The sequence below is a fragment of the Triplophysa rosa genome, linkage group LG1, assembly GCF_024868665.1.
Source record: "Triplophysa rosa linkage group LG1, Trosa_1v2, whole genome shotgun sequence".
NCBI classification, from domain to species: Eukaryota; Metazoa; Chordata; class Actinopteri; order Cypriniformes; family Nemacheilidae; genus Triplophysa; species Triplophysa rosa.
The window spans coordinates 19,362,145-19,387,700 of NC_079890.1; the positions used below are offsets into that span (position 1 = coordinate 19,362,145).

At 41.9% G+C, this 25,556-nt stretch overlaps 1 protein-coding gene across 1 annotated transcript in view; it reads left to right on the forward strand.

Moving 5' to 3' along the window:
- Positions 1–25,556, forward strand: part of rfx7a (regulatory factor X7a) — a 53,922-nt gene that overhangs the window by 12,011 nt on the left and 16,355 nt on the right. Inside the window, exon 2 of the mRNA XM_057335740.1 lies at positions 11,256–11,289. Within this exon, the coding sequence (XP_057191723.1) occupies positions 11,256–11,289 (34 nt within the window). The remainder of the gene's footprint in view (positions 1–11,255; positions 11,290–25,556) is intronic.

The window sequence follows — 25,556 nt, forward strand, 5'->3', positions numbered from 1 at the left end:
CCATATTAAATTCAAAATGCAATATAATACAAATATATAAATAAGAAACATGAATAAAAATGGAAATAATAATTTCAAACAATAGCCTATGACTTTTATTTTGGCAGGTTGTCAGAAGACGCTTATTTTTTAGTATGTCTGTTTCTTCACTCAAACAATAACATGTTTGTGAAATAAACTCTCAGCGCAACTCTGGAGGTGAAGTTCATGTCCTCATTCAGCGCAGACGCAGACAAATTCATGAGCATCACGCGTGTAGCACGTTAAACTGTGCAGTTCATTCACTCAGACACGCAGACCAGACAGATGAAATGTGTTTTAACAGGATTCGGTGTCCACTAGTCCGCATCTAGTTTGATGGACTCAATGCAGCCGGAAAACAAGTTTCACTCGTAAAATAGACTAAAATATCAGTTCACCATTTCAATAAGCTATTTATAGGGCTGTGACGGTGGCAGTTTTTTACCACCGCGGTGGTAATAGACAAATCGACCGCGGTGGTGCGGTGGTTGAGAAATATATATTATTTATATAAATAATATTTATATTATTATATTTGCGTGTAGCAACCACATGACGAGTGGAAGAGAAATATAGACCTTATTTAAATACTTGAAATTGTTAAATAATTGAAATATGATATCTGAAATAAATGAGGATGAAACATCCGTCAATGTTTAACGCGCAAATCCATCAGTGAAACGGCACACTACAGCATATAAAACATTTAAATAAACATCAGTAAATAATGAAAACTTAAATGATATAAGAAAGCTAAATACTAAATAAAAAAGCTCTTGTTGCAGTAACTTCAGTCAGTGGCGTATTAACCCTTACAGTCCTTAACAATTCCATTTGAAACAAACTGTTTAAACCTACATTGGCTTTCCTATTCAGATTGCCATAAAAACTTTACTTTTTCCGACTCGTTGATGTGAAACTTACTTGTTGACATTGTCCAGATTAAAATGTGTACAGCTGCACTAAATGCGCGTTCAGAAGATGTGCACAGGAGCGCAAATGAAGAGATGTCTCTCCGCAACCGCGGCAAAACCTGCGCGCGCTCCGACACTAAGCAAGCGGGTCATAGCCAGTTTTGATTTTACGTATCTGTTCATTTCACAAAAGATCCATTGCAAAACCCGCAGAATAACCTGGGTTTTGCCGTGCAGGCCCGCGCTCGAACGCACCAACGGAAACGTATGTCAATAATTTCTGTTAATTTAAAATCTTTTAAATAAAACCATCCACAACTGAAAGGCTACAACTAGCAATCGTTATCGCAACTCTCATATTTATTACACCTATATTTGTCAGAGTGACGTGCACTACCGCCGGTGGCAGTTCACCACCGTCATGGCACTTTACCATCGCGGTGGTGCGGTTGTTACGGCAACCGTCACAGCCCTATAAACTATCAGTTATTTATCAGCATGAGAAACACGTGTGAGCGTGTGAACATACTAAAATGCGTGTGTCTCGCGGTGAATGCGTGAGACTTGAGAGCCCTGTAACATGAATAGAGTTTAGCGGGCTGTGCGTCAGTAATAACGGTCCGTGGGGAAACGCAGTGCTCCGTGTGTACTGTACTTAAATGGATTAAACGAGGCTTCGAGGCAACAAAAATTGCCTCGATGATTTTTTGTATTCGAATAACTCGAGTTACTCGAGGAATCGTTTCAGCCCTACTATAGTGTTTATTACAGTTTATACATTTACTACAAGTTATTATTTACTATAAATAATTTTTTTCATCTGGTTCAAATTAACCAGACTTTTATTTTGGCGGGTCGTCGCGAAGACACTTCAGTGTGTGTTTGAGGCAGCTTCACTGAAACAGTCGGTGCGTTCCAAACGGGATATAATGCCCTCCGAAGTGCTCTTCAGGAAGGGGACACCACACTAAACATCGCTCCAAATAAAGAGAAAATGACAATGTTTTTATTGCTCCATTTTCCAAATTACACATTAAGAGATACAATTGCGTTTTCCCTCTAGAGTTTATACATTAAGAGCTTTTCTGTTCGAAGGGAGTAGGGCATAGGGATGATCACTTCTGAACGGAACGCAGGGAGTGAAACGTTCGTAAAATAAACTTAGAACAACTGTGTGGATGAAGTTCATGTGCTTATGTCCTTGTATATTGAGATACAAACAAATCCACGAGTGTCACGGTTGTAACATGTTAAACTGTGCAACTCATTCACTCATAGACACACAGAACAAGCAAAGGACATATTTAAATAGTAGAATTCCGCTTACATGTGATTCCTTCCATGTTTCCCACATCGCGCAGATCATAGGGCTCTAGATAAATGGGCTTAATGCTGCCGGGAAAACAAGTTTTAATCGCAAAAACTAAATATAAACAAAAATAAATAGTGGTGCACCATTAGTTAACCTCACACATGAACAAGAACAACGACAAACGCACTTCACACAAACAGGCGGCTCTGTCTAATGCTCTTTCAAATCTTCATAGCACGCGTGCTACACTATTAAATTTATTCTTAGCACAGACCGATTTTTTCGTAGCACATGCGACACATACAACCCTGCAAACAATCTGCAAATCCAGCATTATATAAATGCAGTGAACAAACAAACACAGCTGAACTTCGCGAACGAAGCACATTGATGGGCGTGCTCTTTCTCTCGCTCTAGTTGGTTGACATGTGCAAATGCTCTTTCTTCCGCTCTTGCTGGTTGACGAGTGGGAATACAGAAATACTACGTCATACATCCAACTCGCTTTTTGACAAGTTGACCATGTCAAGCATGAAAAGCCAGCACGTTTAAAGCGGCCATTCCCCGTGATGCCAATTTTCAAACTTTAGTTAGTGTGTAATGTTGCTGTTAGAGCATAAACAATATCTGCAAAATGAAAAGCTCAAAGTTCAATGCCAAGCGAGATATTGTCTTTAACAGAATTTGCTTTTCAAGGACTACAGAGAACGGCTCGAATCGGACTACAGCCCTTTATTTCCAGGGTAAATGATGTCACTATTCCGAGTTTTTGAAAAACCTCCGCCCAAAGGAATACACCAAAAAAAGGGCGAGGCCTACCTTAGAGAAGAGGAAGAGCCGCTGGAGTAGTGTTTGATTATCAGAGATTGTAAACATTTGACTGAGCTGCGCAATTAATTACTTACACTTTGAATTTGAGCTTTATCATTTTGCAGATATTGTTTATGCTCTAACAGCAACATTACACACTAACTAAAGTTTGATTATTGGCATCACGGGGAATGGCACCTTTAAGATGCTACCTGTGGTTACCAACGTTTGCTCTAATCAATGTAATCATAATTTAGTGTACACCTGTAAGTGATGATCACAATTAAATATGTTAACTCAAACCCTTACCCTAAACCTAAATCTAATAAACTATGTTATTTAAAACACGTTAATAAATAAAATCTTTAGCAAGTTTGTTTTTCTGTCAAATGAATAACTTTAGTTACGACTTAATAGGGATGGGCAATATGGCCCTAAAACTCTATCACGATAATTCCTGGTATTTGTTGCAATAACGATAAAAATGACGATATATCCATAACGCCATCCACCTCTGTTTTTTTGCGTCAAGTGATAGTAGCTGCATGTAGTTTAGACCCTCAGAAAAACAAATATTATCAAAAAATAAAACTTACCCCAAATCAAACAGCTCCTAAAATATACCTATTTTTGTAAATATAAAATATAATAGTGAGAGTCGACTTCAAAAGTTTGTAGTAAAGAAAAGTTCAATGAACTAAAGCTCAATAAACACATCATGTCATACCTAAAACTGTATATATTCTATTGTTCGGTGGAAACGATCGATCGCATCACGCTGTCAATCACTCTCTCTTGAACTGTGTGAACCTTCTCTTCTCACAGCAATACACTGAATCTGTCTATGACTAGCGCTACAGAAAGAGAACAGAAAAATGCGGATAAAATAAATCTAATTAAATAATCCATGCTTTTATATGCACTCATATACTTATATGCGCTCATAAACGTATTTAAAATAACGTAATACAAACTCGCATTCGTACTGTATGTAAACAGGCAGCAGTGCTGTGCGCGCTGTGTCGCTATGAAAGCACATGTGGGTGCGAGCTGCGCACGGGATGCTCCGTTCATCCTGTATATAGGCAAGAAATCGTATTAAACAATTTGCGCACCAGCGCATAACATCTAACGAATGTTTAAATAAATACTTTTAGCCAAACTAAATGTTGTGGTGTAACGTATTATGACTATCAACGAATACTTAACAAACGAATTAAATAAAACGAAAGTGAAACTAAACATGAACTCGGATGCATCTACAGTGCCAACCTAAATGAGATTTAGAGCTTTAGTGCAAACTCTTTCTCAGCTTCACGTCCGCCCTCCGCTATACCCGTTTTCACTTCACATATGAGCTGTGAATGGGTCTCACAAAGAAATACGTCATCAACTAGAATTTATCGTTTATATCGCGGGAAGACTACTTCCTATCGTGTGGGGAATTTCTACCAGTATATCGCAAACGATATAATATCGCCCATCCCTACGACTTAATGCGGAAATGGTAGAGCAACAACACAAGTATGTGTGTTGTGGCAAAACTGCTGCAGAAATCTGTCGACCAATCAAGACGCAGTGGGAGGAGACTGGATCCAGTGTCGACCAATCACAATGCAATGGGAGGAGACTGGATCTGGATCCAACCTTGCCCCCTGGATCTCGCGTTCTGCAGTGAGGACCTACTGCAGCCATAAACTGTTGTCCAATGCTTTCTTTGTAAAAGATCTTTAAGCGGGCCGGTGTGTGACTCCCCCTTTAGTCTTCGTGTGTATGAGACCTTAGGTTACCCTTCTCACAGTAGACTGGAAAGTCAGACAGACACTGACAGGAGCAGAGCAGTTGGAATGAAGCCTGGTGTGCTCAGTTTTCTGCTAATAGCAGCACTTTAACTGCTAATAGTTTAAACATGCTGTCTATTATACTGATTTGTATGTCAAATAACAGCAAGTTTGATAATGATGTAACATAAACAAAGAGAGAGACAGAGAGAGATAATAAAAGTAAAGAGTGTATACCATGTGCATTGATTGTAACAGATGAAGGCAGTAGTTTGTGCAGCTGATGTGTGTCTCTTCTCCCCCAGTAACATCTGCATTCGCTCTGTTTCTGAACACCTATCAAACTCTGGCATGAGCTTTGACATTTTGTGAAAGTGTTTCTCTCTCACATCTTTAAATTGATCACAATGAAGGAGAAAGTGTGTCTCAGTCTCCACCTCACCAGTGTCACAGTGTGCACAGACTCCATGTTTGTCTGTGTCTGCCTCTCTCTATGGCCAGACTGTGATCACTGAGTCTGTATTTGCTCAGGATCCGTCTCTGTTTCACATCTCCAACAGTGTAGAGATAATCTGCCAGATTGTATTTTCTGTTTAGGGTCCGATAGCATTCTAGTTTACTTGGGTTTTACCAAGTTTTAGCATGGTTTTTACTTTCCTTTTTCCAATAGTCTAAATCTCTCTCTCACTCTCTCACACACACACCATGACGCACAACTATCATACATGTAGGTCATGCTGACTAGCAGTAGTGTTAGTCTCAGTTGTGATGTCGGGCTGTTCTCAGTCAGCACTGCTCATGTGGATTTATCTATAAACTAAAGCACACAATCTCCCTCTGCTCAGAGTGACCCTACTGAAGAGCAAAAGATGGAGACATCCACCATTATCCCTTCCTAACTGTGACATAGTGACCTCTGTCTGTCTGTCTCAGGCAGTTGTTTACGTTCCTGTTATGATCCGAGCACATGAGGCCAGCTGGAGGAGGGGTTTTAAGGGGGAGGGGCAGTGACAAACAGAAAGCATAAAAGTCTATCTTAAATCAGGCCAGTGTTTACAGGAAAGAACATTAAAGGGGTGGTGCAACGGTGTGTCATGCATTCTGACTTCATTACAATGTTAAACGTGCTGGCTTCTCATGCTTAACATGGTCAGCTTGTCAAAAAACGACTTGGGCGTATACTAGTATTTCTGTCTCGATACACTCCCCCAGCGATCATACAGGTTTGGAAAAGTTTTTTTCGATATATAAAACTAGTGTTGTCACGATACTGGAATTTCTAACTTCGAATTCAATACCTAAAAAAATATCGATATTCGATACCATTTTCGATACCACGGGGAATAAACTGCCATAGCAATAAGGCCCTAATAAGCAATAGCAATATAGGCCTTTTTAATTTTTATTTGAAGTTAAATTGAACAAGACTAGACAATGAGGTATATATTTTTACATTATTTATTAATTGTTAATCTAATGTTAATTTTACGAATACATTTACTATTTAAAATCAAAGTTGTATTTGTCAGTATTAATGGACCAGACCCTGTTGAAAAAACCAGCCTATGCTGGTTTGGTATGTTTTGATGCTGGTTTGCTGGTTTGTGCTGGTTTAAACTGTTCATGTGCTGGTTTAAGATGGTCATATGCTGATTTAAGATGGTTCTTAGCTGGTTTAAGATCAAACCAGCATCGATCAAAACATACCTTACCCAGCATATACTGGATTTTTCAACAGGGGAGCTTACATAAATAGTTGTATTTTTAACTAACATTTAAAAGAGATTAATAAATACTTCAACAAATGTATTGCTCATTCATTGTTCATTAATGTTAGTTAATAGCCTACATTTTTATTTGGCTAAATTGGCTTTTATTCACATAGGCCCATACTGTAATCATTGATCAGCGCACATATAGACAGAAACGCAAACTTAAATGCAAGAACTGTTGCAGAGACTCCGCATATTTCTAACATTAACAACTTTTAACTGGAGCAAATGAGACGAGTGGATGAAATCATTGAACAGCGCACATACATAGAGCGCTATGGTAAACACTGGAGTGCAAACGTGTATCACACGCGAGAACTGTTGCGGAGACTTTACTCACACCAGCATCATTACAAACATCAAATTAACCGGAGCGAACGAGACGAGTGGATGAAATCATTGATGAGCGCACATAAAGACAGAAACGCGTGCATTAAACATGAGAACTGTTGCGGAGACTCTGTAAAAACATAAACAACATATAACCAGGGCAAATAAAACGAGTGGATAAAATTATTGATCAGCGCACATACATGGATCGCTATGGTAAACACGGGAAGCGTAACGAGCGTGCACCACGCCAGATGTGTTACTGAGACTGGCCATCTTTTCTAACATTAACACTATTTAACTGCCGCAAACGAGTCAAGTCTGTGAGAGGAGGCGGGGCTCTGTTGTTATGCGTTCACGTGCAGTGTGTGTTAACTCACTGTCGGAAAAGAGAAAGAGAGCGGGAACGCGCAGCTGATATCGATACGTGGGACATGGGTATTGGAACTGTTTCAGATTCTTCAGTATCGATACTTATCGAAATATCGATATTTTTGACAACACTATAAAACTGTTTCGTAACAATTTTTCTTAGTCCCTTATTGGACAATTCTCCCGGAAAAGCACGCGGCAGCAAGGAGAGCAGGAGAAGGAGCATGCGCAGACGTCACTTTCACTTGTGTGCAGGAGAGAGAGAGAGAGAGAGAGAGAGAGAGAGAGCAGACACGTTCGCGAAGTTCAGGTGTTTGTTTGTTCACTGCATTTGGGTGATGAATGTTATTAAACGGTGGATATAACGCTGGATTTGGAGATCGTTTGAAACTGATATATGGAGCCGTCCCAGCGCTAAAAGATGCCGGACATGAACCGCATGCGGTGAGTGAAACTGATGTCTGTGTTTTGTTGGCAATGGGTGCGCACGTGCTTTAGTTCAGCCTACCCCTCCCCCCGCACGCGCCGTATGCTTTGGAAATAATCGTACAGCTGTATCTATCTTTTAAAATGTGATCAAACTAAATACTCTTCGAAGATACGAAGTATGCAATACTACTCTATAGGTCTCAAGATTAATATGAGATTGGCAGAAACTGTTACATCCGCTTTAAAGGTGCTGTGTGTAATATTTTGTTTGATCAACTGACGGAAAGGCAATATAATATGTAGAGAGCATTAGGGATTACAATACATCACTCTTGAATTTTTACAATACTGAAATTTTTGGTGTTGACAAGTAGTGAGGTGACTAAATTTTAATTAAGTTTTACGATTTCAATATGGTACCACAGCAAAACACACTGGTTTGTTTAAAAAAGTTAATATTAATTTATTTAAACAAGTAATTATTCAAGACAAAAGTAATGAAAAACAAACCGGCATGATTCTGCATGTGATCCAAGTTACACTTTCTCCAATGAGTCAGACGGAGGTTTCCTATTTTCTTATACTTTATATCATCAGGGCTAGTGAACTGGCGGCCCGCGGCCAAAATGCGGCAGCCAATCATCTTTACCTGGCCCGCATTAACATTTCAAATAAGTGGAGAGACTTTAAGAAAGGTGTGCTTTAAGAAATGCGCATCCTGAGACCCCACGCATTTGAAAGTCCAATACGCTGCTACATTCAATACGAATGTAATTCCCGCGGCTCATAACGATTGACGTCTTATAAAGCGATTTGATCGGTCTGTCCAAGAAACTTGATGTTATTTGCAATGTTATAATCAGCAATCCACAGCCACAGGCAGTCGGTTTGCGCACGCGATACACTTCCTGCAGTTACTTAAAAGTATACGAATATGAATATGAATTCGAATGTGAAATATGAATAAGTAAAAAATAATGTTTGTATTTTGGGTGGGTATAGCAGATCGGATTTATATATGTTAAGATAACACACATTTATGCCCTCTTTGGATATTAATCCTGGCTGGTGGAAAGCAAATGAAACGCGCTTCCCAAGGAGTTATCTCTGCATTCCTGGGACATCCGTGCCATCTGAAAGGGTGCTTTCTGCCACGGGTCTAATTGTCAACAGGCTCCAGACTGTCACCTCACCTGTTTATTTTATGCTTTATGCTTTGGATTTATATTATTTTAGTTTTTCTCCATTGTCCAAAACGGCGTGAAAATGTGATAATATGCGAATGCAGGTGCTGTTGTTGATCTATTCGTTATGCTGCTGCTGTTTGCATGTTAAAATAAATCTGAGAAAAAAAAGTTTGTATTTTTAACGTGTCACAGACCCTCGTCAACTGTAGCTGTGTCTCCTTTCGAAGTCTGCGTTCTCCGGATGTCGCATGCGTATATGCCGGACAAATGCGACCTCCGAGGACGCCTTTGAAATGAGACGCAGCATGTAATTTTATTTAATTCCAATTCATTATTAAAATCCTATCGGTTAACGGTTAATGTTCGGATAATGATTGTCGGTTCTCAGTTAGGGAAATTAACCGAAATGAGCATCCCTACCACCCAGATCTTGGATGGACTGGTGGTGAATAAATGAACAGCAATTTTATTTTTGAGTAAACTAACGCTACAAGGAATATAAAATAAAATTAAAAAGACAATATCCCTTTCATGAAAAGGCACGAATACTGGATGCAATATTTGTGTGCATGGTTTAATATATGACCTATAAGTAACTTAAAAAATGAACAAAATGCAATAAATAACAGAAATACTAAATAACAGAAGAAATGAGGATATGGTAAAAAACTGGCCCGCATCCTATTTATACTTTTGGAATCTGGCTCTCAAAGAAAAGTAGTTGAAGACCCCTGCTTTATATAAACTAAATGCTTAAATGCAAATAATCTACACTTTAAAAGCGACTTACAAACGAAAATGACCTTTCACCCAAAAATGAAAATTCTGTCGTCATTTCAGAACAAACCTGTATGACTTTCTTTCTTCTACGGAACACAAAAGAAGATATTTTGAAGAAAGTTGGTAACCGAACAGCACTGGCCCTCAATCACTTCTTTTGTTGGTGATAACCTGTTTAGCACATTAAGTCTCAGTCAGTTGTTTGCTCCAAACAGCGTAATAAAGGCAAGGGCATGTTGTTTCCACAGGATGTGACATTAGCAGGAAATCCTTTTTTTTACTGGCTGTCCATGAGAATAGGGGTGCGATCCTTTACCTGTCTCAAGACTACCTAGAGACAGCTTAATGAGAGCTACTGTACCTGGCTTAAAGCCACATGGGAAGAAACCTGCCTAGTAACACTTCATTAGTTCCTTGACCTCTCATAGAGTCAGTCAGTTTACAATCGTACTACTAGCTCTCTAAGAACACACAAGATTTTATACTGGATTTAGAGCAAACACTGTGTGATTGGACATCCTGTAATCACAAGCCATTGGATGTTGTGTATCAAGGGCAAATTGAAGATCAGTGTGGGTGCCTGGGGCCAATGCAATAGAGATTTGGCTGTGCTGTTCTGCCACAGTGTTGCTTATTAGAAATTATTTATTTGTGCACACCATTATTTTTTTTTAATTCGTCATATTTTTATTCTTGTAATCTTAAAATCATTAAGCTCCTCTCCCCCTCTCAACAACAACTCTTCAACACTTGACGTAAGCAACAAAAAAGAGGTAGGACTATACTCACTGTACAATGGTCAGGCATTTTTAGCCCTGGGGCCAGCATCTGAAGGTTCTTAAAAAGACTGGTTTACCAAATCTGTAACTTAGTTTGTAGCTGTTGTATGATTTAGAAGAGCATTGTATTTTTTGTTGTTGTCTGCAACTGGCGGAGAACTTCCAATAGATGTAATATGTATTTTTTCCTCATAACTACGCCATAATCCATCTTACTACATTAGTAAAAGAACGTGGAGGGAAAATGAAATCATCTGGTTTCAGTATAGTTCTGAAAAAGAACCGGTTCATAATCCGCAAACCCATGTCGGGAAAGTTGTGAATTTTTTTTTAAACATCAACCTTATAAAAGATTAATCAATGACTCCCAATGAACCCGGTGTCTCTTAACAGTTCAAATTATTCTACAGTCATCACAAGGAAAGCATCCTTACATAGCCCTTAGATTTGACCTTCTCTATCGTTCTATACCTGTATATAGGCCTAGACCCCATACCGGTTTATACAAACATCCCAGTGGTCAAAACATTATGATTGGTGGAAATATTTATAGATCTTCTGCGTAACGGAACATTAATGAAAGATACCTTTTTTGCATGACCACATGCATTCCTGAGGATATATTGGTCTTAGCTGAACAGGGCTTGCGGGTTAGACGATGGAAAGATGTTTTGAATGCCACTGATTTATTAATAAAGCCTGCTTTATGAATGTTTCTCAAGTTACCCTTGTGTCACACTGACAACCATTTTCTCTTTTGTTTTGCAGCAAAACTGTACAATCACAAGTAGACTGCATTTTGGTGAGTATTGTGTATGAATGAAAGATTTTATGTTCATTTACAGAAAAAAAGTTGATATGCAATGTTAGGATTCTTAATCTAGAACACACCAAATTGTATTATTTGTTAGACGATTTGATTTGAGGCCTGTACTTTGGCCATCGAGTGATGGACAGAGAGGTGTGTTTGTCAAATCTGTCAACTGGGAATGGCATACACTGCTTCTGCTATCACAGATATGTCCTCTCTTGTGGGCAGACATTGCATATAGACTCTTCTGTGCAGGAGGCCAAAATTAACCCTTGCCAAATGCAGTCAAAATTTATTTTAGCCAGTTGGTGTTCCTTTCTTTATAGTGTCTGCAACAATGTATGGTTTAAATTACACTGTAATTTGTTGGCCAGACCATTTTTTAAATCTGATGTAAGCAACATCAGCAAATCAAATCAGAGATCCAAACAGTCAAAACATATTTGTGTTTTAGGGAAGCTAGACAGTCAATATTGTTTAAGTATTCAAATCATATGTGAGGCATCGTGTTCCTAGCTCTAGATTACTTATTTAGGGATTGTTTGTTTTTCACGTCACTCGCACAAACAAACACATTTTGTGAACTTGTCTTTGCGCATCCTGTCAAACCTTGCGTGTTCATAAGTTCTTCGAATAACTGGCTTGAGTTAAAATTGTTCTGTTTGCGTTGAAGACAAGGCCAATATTGCACATTCTCTGCACCCATTTCGCGTAATTTGCGTCGCCTACCGTCTATTTGTGTCTTTGCATTGACTTTGTATGTAATCTACTCATGCAAATAATTCAATTCGCTTTTGGTGTGCTCTGTGCACTAGGGGTTGCACGAACTAGTCTCGACATTAATGCTCTAATGTGACCTTTAAAGGTTGATGTCGACTAAAAATTAAAGAAACAGAATACATAAAAATGTTTCTCATATTGGCTGCTGTCACTGAGGTGCTGCATTTTTAAGTCCGCTATGATAAAGCATCTGCTGCATTAGGCTAATAAATATATTGATGTTGTTCTTAAGTCATACGCCATCACAAACAAACTCTACACATTTTTCTGTTGTTTGATCTATTAGCGCACCTGACACTTTCAGTTGACTTGTTGTAAATGTCAGGGAAGTTTGGTCTGTACACGCACTTCAGATCTGAAGTAACGCAATGATGCCCTACTACCACCAACCTCGCGTTTTAAAATGGTTTTATTTTAGTTTAGTTGTTGTTGCTCTTGTGCAGTAGATGAACAACAGTTTATTTGTATTTGGATGCTATAAATCTAGAGGCTATTTTGCGGGAGTTCTGCCATTCTCCCGCAGCCCCGCACACAACGAGTGTCTTTGCACACACCCATCAAATCCCGTTGCAGAAACATTCATATCCTCGCTATTCTTTTATTTATTAATGACGTCATCGACGCGACTTTTATCACATAATAATCAACTTAAAAAAATCTGCGGTCGTTCAACCCCTACTGTGCACACACCATTAGGCCTGAAAGAAGAAAAAAATGACCAAAACAAAATATTTGTAAATCATTTACTCACCCTCTTATTTTGAAGACAAATATTTTGAAGAATGTTGTTAACTGGACCCCATTCACTCGCATTGGTTTTGTGTCCATACAATAGAAGTGAATGAGGGCCAGTGCTGTTCGGTTACCAACTTTCTTCAGAATATCTTCTTTTGTGTTCTGCGGAAGAAAGAATGTCATAAAGGTTTGAAATGACAAGAGGGTGAGTAAATGATGACAGAATTTGTATTTTTGGGTGAACTGTCACTTAAAATTTTTAAAGATCTGGATTAACCCAAAAAGGCGGTACCACATATTTTTAACTATCGATATGGATAGTTCATCTAAATTGGATAACTTTTCAGGTCATTTATTTTCACGTTTGTTGTTGTTTTAAACCTACTTTCTTCAATAGAACACAAAAGTTGTTTTTTTAAAGACAATCAGACATTTCTGTTACATTTGTAAACGCTCCATAACTGCGTATTTACAGTGAATAATATAACAATGACAATTACAATAGAATATGAAGTTAAACATGTGCCTGCTTTAATTTAGGTGCTAATGTTTGTAGTTTCTCAAATGTAAAATATTGCTGAAGAAGTTAATAGTTTGGGTTCATGGGTGATGATTCAGAGAAGGTTCACATGAGGTGAAGTACCGCTGCAGTCATTAAATGTGTTGGGTTGTGTGTGATGTGTAGAGAAGAGAAAGTGACAGCGGTTTGTTAATGGCCCCTCACACAAATACTCTCAAGATTTTAGCCAGTGTGCCCCTCACCTCCTCTCTCTCTCCCCTCCCTCTCTGCATGCCTCCTTTGACCTCTGCATGATGTTGCCAACTCTCACAGAGTCTTGCATCAGACTCCTCTCATGAAACTTTAATGGTATATCCCACAAAGCACAGCAGTTTAACCGCTATTGCCACACATTTACATTATGCTGAAAATACCACTCTAGAATTTCTATTTAATTATTATTCTGAAATAAATATTTTGTGTTGTTGAGCCAATAATTTCCTTTCCGATAAAATCCAACCTTTCCTTTTGACAGATAATGATTTAGATTTAAAGAGCACGTTACCTGGATGTCCTAAAATTGACTGTATTTCAATGTGTCACGTAGCTTTCCTTCAATGTTAAAAATCTCCAAAGTTGTTAATCAAAAAAGTCCATGATAAATAAAGATATTGTCTCCAAAAATAAGGAGTCGACTCCGAGCCGCCCTAACGAGTCGTTTCGTTTTCGAGTCTTTTGTGTATAACCTTTACACGTAACAAATTAAAACATCTGCATAATCCCCGCCTGCCCGCGAAACACGAACACTCTGACCTGCCCACAAACACTTCTGATAGTTTGTGTTTACATCGTGTAGCGGAGACGCTGTGTTCTGTGCTGCAAAATCAAGCATGTAGTTTTTACTTCCAAATCCAAAGGATGATGATGAAAAGTATAAAAAAATATTTTCCCCACGATTGCACAGAAGTATAATCCAGACCTTTTGTCATTTTACTGACAACTTTTTATCCAATCTTGGCGAGTTCAGTGTGGGATTTTCTAAACGCGTGTCCATGAAAGATGGGTCAGCATGACTTTATTTGGACCAATAAACATCTCTGAATCACAACCTGTAAGTGTGATTAATAAGAGGTGAAAGTTATATCTTCTATTGATTGTTGAAAATCACTCATATTGTGTGTTATGTGGTGTACACTTACAGCAGCTATTACTGTCCTACTGAAATAGTTCTGATAATCAGGTTTGAGCCCACTATTGTCTAAAAATGTGTCGTTTAATGTAGAGTGTATGTCGTGTTTTTTACTTGGATTCATGATAAAGGATGTGTGTAGATTTCGTTTATAAACTGTAATGTCATCAAGTTAGCATTGCGGCTAATGCCTTTCTGTTTAGCTGTGGGTCCAGTTCGCTTCCATAATTGTAAAAATGTGTCGTTTAAAGGTCCAGTGTGTAGTTTTTTGGAGGATCTATTGACAGAAATGCAATATAATAAACATAACTATGTCTTCAGAGGCGTATAAAGAGCTTACACAATGAAGCGTTATGTTTTTATTACCTTAGAATGAGCTATTTCTGTCTACATACACTGCGGGTCCCCTTGCACATAATTCGCCATGTTCTATCAGCCATGGTAGTGTTTCAAACGGGAGGGGAAGGGGTGGAGTGAGCGGTTGGTTGCAATTCGCAACCTTGCCGCTAGATTTCACTGACTGGACCTTTAATGTAGAGTGTCTGTCGTTTTTATTACTTGGATTCATGAATTCATGATAAAGGATGTGGATAGATTTCGTTGATATTCTGTAATGTTTCATAAGTCAGTCACGTTAGCATAAACGTGGCTTTACTGTGCTGTTTTTACTGTTTAGCTGTGGGTTCTTTGGCTTAAATACGTAAGTGTCATTATCTTTATATTCTGATACCCACAGTTTGTAGGCTCTGGTGCTAAAGCGAAGTCTTAGTGGCCTATTTTAATATTTAATAAAACTACGACAACAAAATGTAACAACTGAAATGAATTTATCATGAGCAGAAGTACTTACAAAGTTACTAACAAGTAGCCTTTCCATGCCATTCATACTAGAACTGATTCTAAATAATATCCGATTAAAACATGATTCATTATGAAATGCTCTTAACATGCTGATTATTAATGCTATAGATATTATTAATATCATTAATGCTAAATGTAGATACAAGACGTTATGGTTTATAATCTGTCACAAACCTATATAGCAAACCGTAATCTGACTGACAGTTAAAAATACTTTATTACTGCTGCATTTCGTTTACTTAAGCGTTACAGTAAAAGTGTCCATTTATTTACCTGCTCTTGGTGTCTGCATGTCTTTATATCATGGATTAAAGTGAAAAAAATTCTTCTGACTGATTTTTTTTCCAGGCAAAGTCATATTCAATTCAATTCAATTCAATTTTATTTATATAGCGCTTTTCACAATGTGCATTGTTCCAAAGCAGCTTTACAGGAGCAAATAAGAAAAACACAGAATTCCTTTAACCGACACTTCTAAATAGTCGAAACCAATAGCGTTTTAAAGGGAGATGTTTTGAACCACTTTACGTAGTATTGACAGTATTTTAAAAGCTATTTTTAATCTATGAAAAAAATATACTTACCTAGACAAATAATAAACCATCTATAACTTTTCAGTGCATTTTTTAATTTATCTTATAAGACCAAACAATATTTTCTGAAACTCTTCATAATTAACAGAAAAAAAGAACAAAATAAAAGCAACACTAAAGACCAAAAATTTTGTTTGTATTTGTCTCCAGAGTGATTTTCACTTTTTCTGCCTTTTGGCTGTGAAATCATATTCCTGAAGCTTGACTACACCTGACACCGTTTCAGTGTTTTGACTATTTACAGTGTTTGACTAGCTTTTCTAAGGCGACTGTTAAGAAGGTATCACTTTAACATTTCCATGACGACGCAGCACTGCTCATCATGTGACACATCGCAAAGCCACAGCAGCTGTGACTGATGCATTGCTTTTACATAATTTTTCTTTTTTACTCAAAAAAATTCACAAACTGTTAACTATGTCATGAAATATCTGACATTCCGATTGGCAAATATGTGCATGTGAATGTGTTTTGTTGTTTAACATGATTAACATTAACTTTTATAATGATCGCGTTAGTTGATCTAGAAGCGGGCGCCGCCATGTTTGTTTCTGCCGTGGTCTGAGATCTGCCGGATTTACATCACGTGAATTCATTCACTTCTCTTAAAAAACACAAACGTAAGTGCCTGGTAAACTGGTAGAAGAATTGAGTGATCTTAATAATTGCTTACATTGCAGATACTGTGTCTGATCTGAATAAAACACATCCATCAAATTACATTTGAGGAGTTTGTTATTGTAGCTTCCATAGACATCAGTGTGTATTATGCAATCTCTAAATGCATTTTGTGCTTGTAGGCACATGTATGTCTGAAGACTAAATTAAACATTATGTGGTTGAAAGCACTGCGTAGTTGTGATATGTGACAGAATAGAGTCTGTCTCTGACTCAGTGACAGCCAAAGCACTGAATGTTCTAATCACACCGGTGTGATCGTACGCTGCAAAGGGTTAACAACATTATGAAAAGTGAATTTAAGACATTAAGGACAGGCTGGAACCCTGCAATTGACGGAAATCCGTCGTAGACTCGTTGAAATTAACGGAAATCCGTCGTAGCGACAGAGAACGTCTCCGGTTACGTATGTAACCTCGGTTCCCTGAAAGGAGGGAACGAGACATTGCGTTGCTACACTAGGGGTATCCCCCTCCTTCCTCAAATACTGAAGCCTTATTGCATCGCGCCGGTAAATTTTACCGGCCAATGACGCTCGAGCGCCGAGCTAGGGGCAGAGCCATCCACTATATAGGCCGGCACCGAGCGGCATTGACTCAGAATCTTTCGACTGAATGAACATGGATAAGACCCTGAGAATTACAACACAGCAGTGTACGCAATGTCTCATTCACTCCTTTCAGGGAACCGAGGTTACATACGTAACAGGAGACGTTCCCTTTCAAGTCAGTCTCTCTACATTGCGTTGCTACGCTAGGGGAACGTTTAAAATCCCGCTGTGTTGTATCCCCACCTCCATAAAACAGCCTAAAGAGCCAGACGATAGCGTCGAGCCCATTGACTGCTTTTCCCCGGGGATAACAAATGACCTCCAGCTCAACCTGAGCGGGACTAAGCATGATAACAGTATCCACCACTCCTTACTGGCCGCAGCACCGCCGGAGCCCCGTACATGTGTGTCATGTATCGCTTGTAACCAAGGGATAACATACTAACATCAATAGGGCACTTACCGCGGTCGGTATAATCCAAACGCGCAAAGGAGCTGCTTAATACACAGCATACCGGACCTAGTCGAAACCACTCCGCTCATCGAGGGGCGTGGACAAGCGCCGATACCAAGACATATCACTGCACAGACAGAACATGCGGTGCAAATGATGGGATCTCAAGGTTGTAAAATCTGGCAAAAGTGTCTCAAGAAGACCACCCTGCTGCCAGACAAATGTCTTGAATCGACAGACCTTTTGCCCAAGCCCATGATGAAGCGACTTTCCTCGTAGAGGGGGTGCGTACTCCCCACGGACAGAGCTCTTCCTTAGATGCATACGCTAACTCAATAGCCTCTAAGATCCAATGTGATAGCCGCTACTTCGATACCGGCAGCCCTTTGGGGCAGTCTCCGAAACAGACAAACAGCTGTTCCGTCATTCTGAAATGACTAGTCCTGTCCAGATAAAAACGTAGAGCGCGGACTGGGCAAAGTGGATGCGACACCAGCTCCGAATCCTGAGGAGCAAATGCCTGCAGCGTAATGACCTGCGCTCTATACGAAGTAGAAAGCACTTTAGGCACATATCCTCGTCTAGGCTGCAGCCTGACCATACAGTCATCCTTACCGAACTCCAAACACGCAGTGTTTGTGGACAGTGCATGTAAATCGCCCACTCTCTTTCCACACGCTAACGCGAGTAAAAGTGCCCTCTTAAATGAGAGCACTTTCAACTCTGCCGTTCGCCGCGGCTCAAAGGGCGGTCCGGAGAGTGCATTAAGCACCAAGGATAACTCCCAAACTGGCATGAAGTTGGGGCGAAACGGGCGCAACCGCCGTGCCCCTCTTAAGAATCCAGCGACAAGATGATGCTTTCCGACTGCTCGGCCATCGATGGGCAGATGAAAAACCGAAATAGCGGCCACATACACCTTCAGCGTGGATGGCATGCGCCCCGCATCTAGATAATCCTGCAGAAAAGACAGAATGACCGATACGTCACAGCTAGCTGCGTTCTCTTTTCTCGTCTTACACCATGAAACGAAAACTTGCCATTTCAAACTGTACAGACGTCTGGTCGACGGGGCTCTCACTTCCACGATCTTCTCCAAAACTCATTGGGAAGCATTCAGCAGCTGCTCCTCGCGCTGACCTGCCAAACATGCAGGTGCCATAGCTCCAGCCTGGGGTGCCACACCGAGTCGCTCACCTGCGACAGGAGATCTCTCCGTAAGGGGATCGGCCACGGAGGAGCCGTCAGCATCTCTACCAACTCCGGAAACCATGGCTGGTTGGGCCAATTCGCAACTAACAGCACAGTCTCTCTCTCCTCCCTGATCTTGTGCAGCACCAGTGGCATAATTTTTGCTGGGGCGAAAGCATACTTCCGTCCCTTGGGCTAGCGACTCAAAAGAGCGTCCCTTCCATGGGCGCGTTCGTCAGCGAGAAGAATAGCCGGCAGTGTGTATTCTCCTCTGAGGCAAACAAATCGATATCCGCCTCTCCGAACAGGCTCCAGATTAGCCGAACCGTCTGCGGATGTAACCTCCACTCCCTGTAAACCGGACCGCCTCTGGACAGCATGTCTGCACCGCAGTTCTGACTGCCGGGAACATGTACTGCGCGAATCGAAAGGAGGTTCACGTCTGCCCAGAAAAGGAGACGTTCCGCCAGCCTCTGAAGCAAGCACGAACGAATACCCTCATGATGATTGATATAGGACACCACCATAGTGTTGTCTGTCAGAACCAGGACGTGTCGATCCTTTATTAGAGGGAGGAAGCTTCGCAAAGCTAAAGATACTGCCTTCAGCTCTAGTAAGTTTATATGCCACGTCGCTTGAGCACTCGTCCAAGCGCCATAAGCAGGTCTGCCGTCGCAAAGGGCTCCCCAGCCCGTCAACGACGCATCCGTAGTGACAACCTTTCTGCTGACCACTCTGCCCATCTGGACTCCCTGCTAGAACATACTTGTGTTGAACCAGGGGGACAGCGTCCGCCTGCATCTGCGAATCACCACGATGCGCAACCGGCCATCGCGCCACGCTCTGCGCGGCACCCGGGATTTCAGCCATAGCTGAAGTGGCCTCATATGCAGAAGTCCGAGCCGGCAGACCACCGCCGCTGCCACCATAAGCCCCAGCAGTCTCTGAAAACTCTTCAGAAATACCGCTCTTCCCGGCCTGAACGAGGCGAGAGCACTGACCAAAGACTGCACACGTTCCTGAGAAAGATGTGCTCTCATAGAGCACGAATCCAAACTCATTCCTAAGAATGCAATGCACTGTGTGGGACACAGCCTGCTCTTCTGCACGTTGTTAGCCAGTCCCAGACTCTCCATGTGTCCCAGAAGCTGGCGCTTGTGGTTCTCCAGTACATCTCGCGATTGGGCTATAATGAGCCAGTCGTCCAGATAATTCATGATGCGCATTCCACTCTGCTTGAGAGGGGCAAGCGCTGCATTTACACATTTTGTGAACGTTCTCGGAACCAACGCCAACCCGAACGGGAGAACTCCGAACTGGTACGCTCTGCCTTCGAACGCAAACCTCAGGAAACATCTGTGACGATGGGCTATCTGGACGTGGAAATAGGCATCTTTTAGATCCACTGATATAAACCAGTCCCCAGGCCGTATATGCGCTAGGATCTGTTTTACCGTTATCATTTTGAATGAGCGTTTCGCCAGCGCGCGATTTAGCTGTCTCAAATCCAGAATAGGGCGAAGACCCCTGCCTTTTTGGGGGACTAGGAAGTAGCGGCTGTAAAGACCGCTCTCCACATCCTCCGCGTGAACTTCTATCGCCTCATCTTCTATTCTCTAGGAGAGAACAAATCTCTGCTCGTAAAACTGGCGCTTCCTTGTCCGGTCTGACATCATTACACCGCTGAAACGGGGTGGTCTGCGTGCAAACTGAAGTGTATACCCACTTATGACCGTGCACTTTACCCATTCCGACACTCCTGGAAGCGCGCGTCCGCGTAGTGCGAGAGGGGTTGAAGCGTGATGTGACACGTCCGGAACAGGCCGCCGTCTGATGACAGAGAGCGGTTGACCATCCGACTGGTTAGGCTGCTGTCCTCTACACCAGCTGGTCCATTGGCGTGTGCCGAGGGAGTACTCGCGTTCAGACCGAGACAGCATGCTGGGCTCGTGCCCTGCAGAACATCGCTTGAGAGCGGGACTCCAATTACATCGCTTAATGGGAAAAGACAATGAGGAGGAAAAGAGCTCTGAATGTGAACATTGTTTGGTTTGATCTTTTTTGCAAACTTTATTGGCATATAACACATCAAACATTTCTCGCTGTCGCCTGCGGCATGCAAGGGAACAGACGGATTTAACACAGCAAGATGAACTTTCTTGCGCGACGGCTCCGCGGTCGCTTCCTCCTCAAACCACTCCCATCAGAAACGCTGCTGTGGGTCCGGCACCGGTTTCGAAGGATGGGGCCCCATCTTCTTCGGGTACCGTGACTGTCTTGCATTCGGTCTCACAGCCGGCTCTGAATCCGTCCTCAAGCCAGCATGATGAACATAAGGCGGACTTTCGTGCCGCTTAAAGCGCTGTGCAGACGAAGATCTGGATCGTGGCAGGACTGCAGCCGGCCGCTCTCTCTTAGGCAGGAAATGGCTTAGGGCTTTCGACTGCTTCTGAGCCTCCACGAACTTCTCCGAAAAGGAGCCCACCGCGTCGCTGAATAAGCCTTGCAGAGAAATGGGTGCGTCTAGCAGCTGGGCTTTTTCAGACTCCCTCATCTCCGTCAGTGTCAGCCAGAGGTGCCTCTGCAGCGTAATCAGGCTGCCCATACAGCGACCAATGCCCTGGGCCGTCATTTTTGTTGCTCTGAGCACCAAGTCGGTAGCAGAGCGCGCGCAGCTTCTTGAAGGAATCGGAGTCCTGCCCCTCTTCATCCAGTGTCTGGAGCATCATGGCTTGAAAAACCTGGAGAACCACCATTGTGTGAACCGCCGATGCTGCTTGGCCAGCTGCCATGTACGCCTTCTCAGCCAGGAGATTGGTAATGCGACAGGGCTTAGACGGTAATAACGGCGTGGATTTCCACCCACGTGTAGCCGGACAGAGATGCGCCGCAACTGCCTCTTCGATAGGCGGCGGTTGCTTCGAGTAACCCACTCGGTCGGCCCCGTCGACGGAATAAAACATGCGCGATCCCGCCGGTTGGATCCGGGTAGAATAGGGGCAGCGCCACGAGCGTGAGATCTCGTCATGTACCTCAGGAAAAAAAGGCGCGGGTCTCTGGGGTGGGGCAGCCTGGCGACCTGACTGCAGAAACCGCATGTCCAATCTGTTCTTGGCCGGTTGTTCGGGGGTGGCCATTCGAGCCCCAAGTTTTGAACAGCTTTGGTGAGGATTCTCGCCAGCACTTCTTCAACCGGGGCTGGAGACTCACGTGCTTCAGTGCAGTGGGATGACCAATCATCCGAACCAGAAGCCGCAGATGACGTGGCTCCGTCACTGTCGTCGCCGTCTCCCGCCGCAGCTCCTAACGACACCATATCCCACGCATCCTCCACGGGGCACAGGCTGGGCTCATCGTAGGACACTGGCAGTCCTCTTAAATGATGAGCATGCAGGACAGAGGTCGACATGCGTTCATCAGAGGGGCCTACAGCACGTGGTTGCCTCAGTCTTTTCCCCCGCAGCTCGGTGGTGATGGAGGGGGGAGGAACTGGGTTAGGTGTGCAGTTGAGGATCACTGAGATCCTAGCACAAAGGGCCTTGACTGGCATCTGCTCACAGAAGGCACAGTTAGACCCATTAAGCGCGGCTTCTACGTGGGCTCGGCCCAGACAGAAGAGACACACTTCATGCGCGTCCGGAAGCTCCATAGGACCCCCGCACGTGCCACATTCCTTGAATGACATCCTCTTGCCGGATCGCCAAAGGGGAACTTGTAAACGGCGTCCTCTTATTAGCGTTGTCAATGGCGAGAAGTACACTGCGTTCCAAATTATTATGCAAATGATATCTTTCTCTGGTTTTCCTAATTTGTCGATGCAAATGACAGTCAGTATAATTTTCAAGTAATCAACAGTTAGGGTACATTTGGAATTTTATTGAACAAACCTCCCACTGACAACAGTATTTATTTAAAAAATGAAAAACTCAAAATGCACTGTTCCAAATTATTATGCACAACAGAGTTTGAAAACATTTCATAGGTTGTAAAAAACTGAAAATGGTCATTTGTTGAATTTGCAGCATTAGGAGGTCATATTTACTGAAATCAAAAGCTATTTCAATCAAAAACATCCTAACAGGGCAAGTTACATGTTAACATAGGACCCCTTCTTTGATATCACCTTCACAATTCTTGCATCCATTGAACTTGTGAGTTTTTGGATAGTTTCTGATTGAATTTCTTTGCAGGATGTCAGAATAGCCTCCCAGAGCTGCTGTTTTGATGCTAACTGCCTCCCACCATCATAGATCTTTCGCTTGAGGATGCTCCAAAGGTTCTCAATAGGGTTGAGGTCAGGGGAGGATGGTGGCCACACCATGAGTTTCTCTCCTTTTATGCCCATAGCAGCCAATGACACAGAGGTATTCTTTGCAGCATGAGATGGTGCATTGTCATGCATGAAGATGATTTTGCTACGGAAGGCATGGTTCTTCTTTTTGTACCATGGAAGAAAGTGCTCAGTCAGAAACTCTACATACCTTGCAGAGTTCATTTTCACACCTTCAGGGACCCTAAAGGGGCCCACCAGCTGTCTCCCCATGATTCCAGCCCAAAACATGACTCCGCCACCTCCTTGCTGACGTCGCAGCCTTGTTGGGACATGGTGGCCATCCACCAACCATCCACTACTCCATCCATCTGGACCATCCAGGGTTGCACGGCACTCATCAGTAAACAAGACTGTTTGAAAATTAGTCTTCATGTATGTGTGGGCCCACTGCAACCGTTTCTGCTTGTGAGCATTGGTTAGGGGTGGCCGAATAGTAGGTTTATGCACAACTGCAAGCATCTGGAGGATCCTACACCTTGAGGTTTTCGGGACTCCCGAGGCACCAGCAGCTTCAAATACCTGTTTGCTGCTTTGCAATGGCATTTTTGCAGCTGCTCTCTTAATCCGATGAATTTGTCTGGAAGAAACCTTCCTCATTCTGCCTTTATCTGCACGAACCCTTCTGTGCTCTGAATCAGCCACAAATCTCTTCACAGTACGATGATCTCGCTTAAGTTTTCGTGAAATATCTAATGTTTTCATACCTTGTCCAAGACATTGCACTATTTGACGCTTTTCGGCAGCAGACAGATCCTTTTTCTTTCCCATATTGCTTGAAACCTGTGGCCTGCTTAATAATGTGGAACGTCCTTCTTAAGTAGTTTTCCTTTAATTGGGCTCACCTGGCAAACTACTTATCACAGGTGTCTGAGATTGATTTCAGTGATCCAAAGAGCACTGAGACACAATACCATCCATAAGTTTAATTGAACAATATAAAATTAAATGTTTACGACACTTAAATCCAATTTGCATAATAATTTGGAACGCAGTGTAGTCTTGTAGTTTGAAGTCTTGAATTTGATGCTTGCTTCGTGAAAGAGAAAGAATCTGAGTCAATGCCGCTCGGTGCCGGCCTGTATAGTGGATGGCTCCGCCCCTAGCTCAGCGCTCGAGCGTCGAGCGTATTAGAAGATATCGGCCAAGTATACTCAACATAAATTTCCCTGAGTGCGCGTGATGTGTACAGCTCAGTTATGTAGACGCGCTGCTCAATTTAAACTACAGAAATAGTCTGATGATTTGAATGGGTTATTCTGTCTCGCGGTGCGAATGGAACGAAGCCAAGCTGGCCAAAACCTGTCATCCGGTGGTGACTAGACTGTTGTTGCTTGGGGGAGGGCGTGCGTCTTTTCTGTACTTGGACTCAGAGGAGGAGAGCGAATGTTGCCATTTTGCCATTTTCACCACCCTGGGAGCGTTTAAAAACACAAATATTTTTATCTGTTTGCTTTTCAGATGGTTGGCGCAACATATTGTCCAGCAAACGGGCTGCGTCCGAAAACGCATACTGTGACCGTACGTATTGTGACCTACCTATCGGCCGTCAAAACAGTATGTTCTATATAGTATGAGTGGGAGTAGTATGAATATATTTCGGACATACTGCGTCCGCCACGTTTTATGGTCATGTGACCCGTATGCTCTTTGCCCTATGACGTATTAACAACATCCTACACGTGAGGGTTGATAAAAACATAATTTAGTCAGGAGAAATTAATTATTTACTTACATTAGAAACGGAAGTCCGCCTTGAAGTTTTCCGCTATATTTATTTGATTTACTTTTCAAATTTGACTGTTGCTCAGCTCCCGTGGCATCATGGGATAGATAAGTGTCCATCCGATCCACACTCACGAATCTCGGCGGAAGTAGTAGACCATCCGGGTATTTCTCGCCTACTGTTTTTTGCATACTGAGGTTTCGGACAATCCTATTCATGACTCGTACTCATTTTCGCCTACTATATAGTATGGAAGTAGGCGATTTCGGATGCAGCCGCGCTATTTATTATTATAAAATAATCATATTATTTGACGTTATTTTACCTTGGATGCATTTAAACCTGTTGTTGGGGACTCAAATGATACATTAGGGGTGGGTTGCACCAACAAGGATTAGCCTTAAATCTAGATTAAATCAAGGTTTATTTAATAATTCTGTTGCACCAAACGGTAAACCTTGTTTAAAAATAATCTGGTTTATATTTAAGATGTCACTTGATCCAGGTTTTAATTTTACAGTAAATCTAGATTAACTTTAATTCTGTTGCTCCATTATTTTAAACTCCGATTTATCTCTCAGTTAGGGATTAACTTTAAACTTGCTACTGAGAGGTTTAAATAAGAAAAAAACACATCTATAATAAAATGTGCGGGAAAATGATCAGAAACAG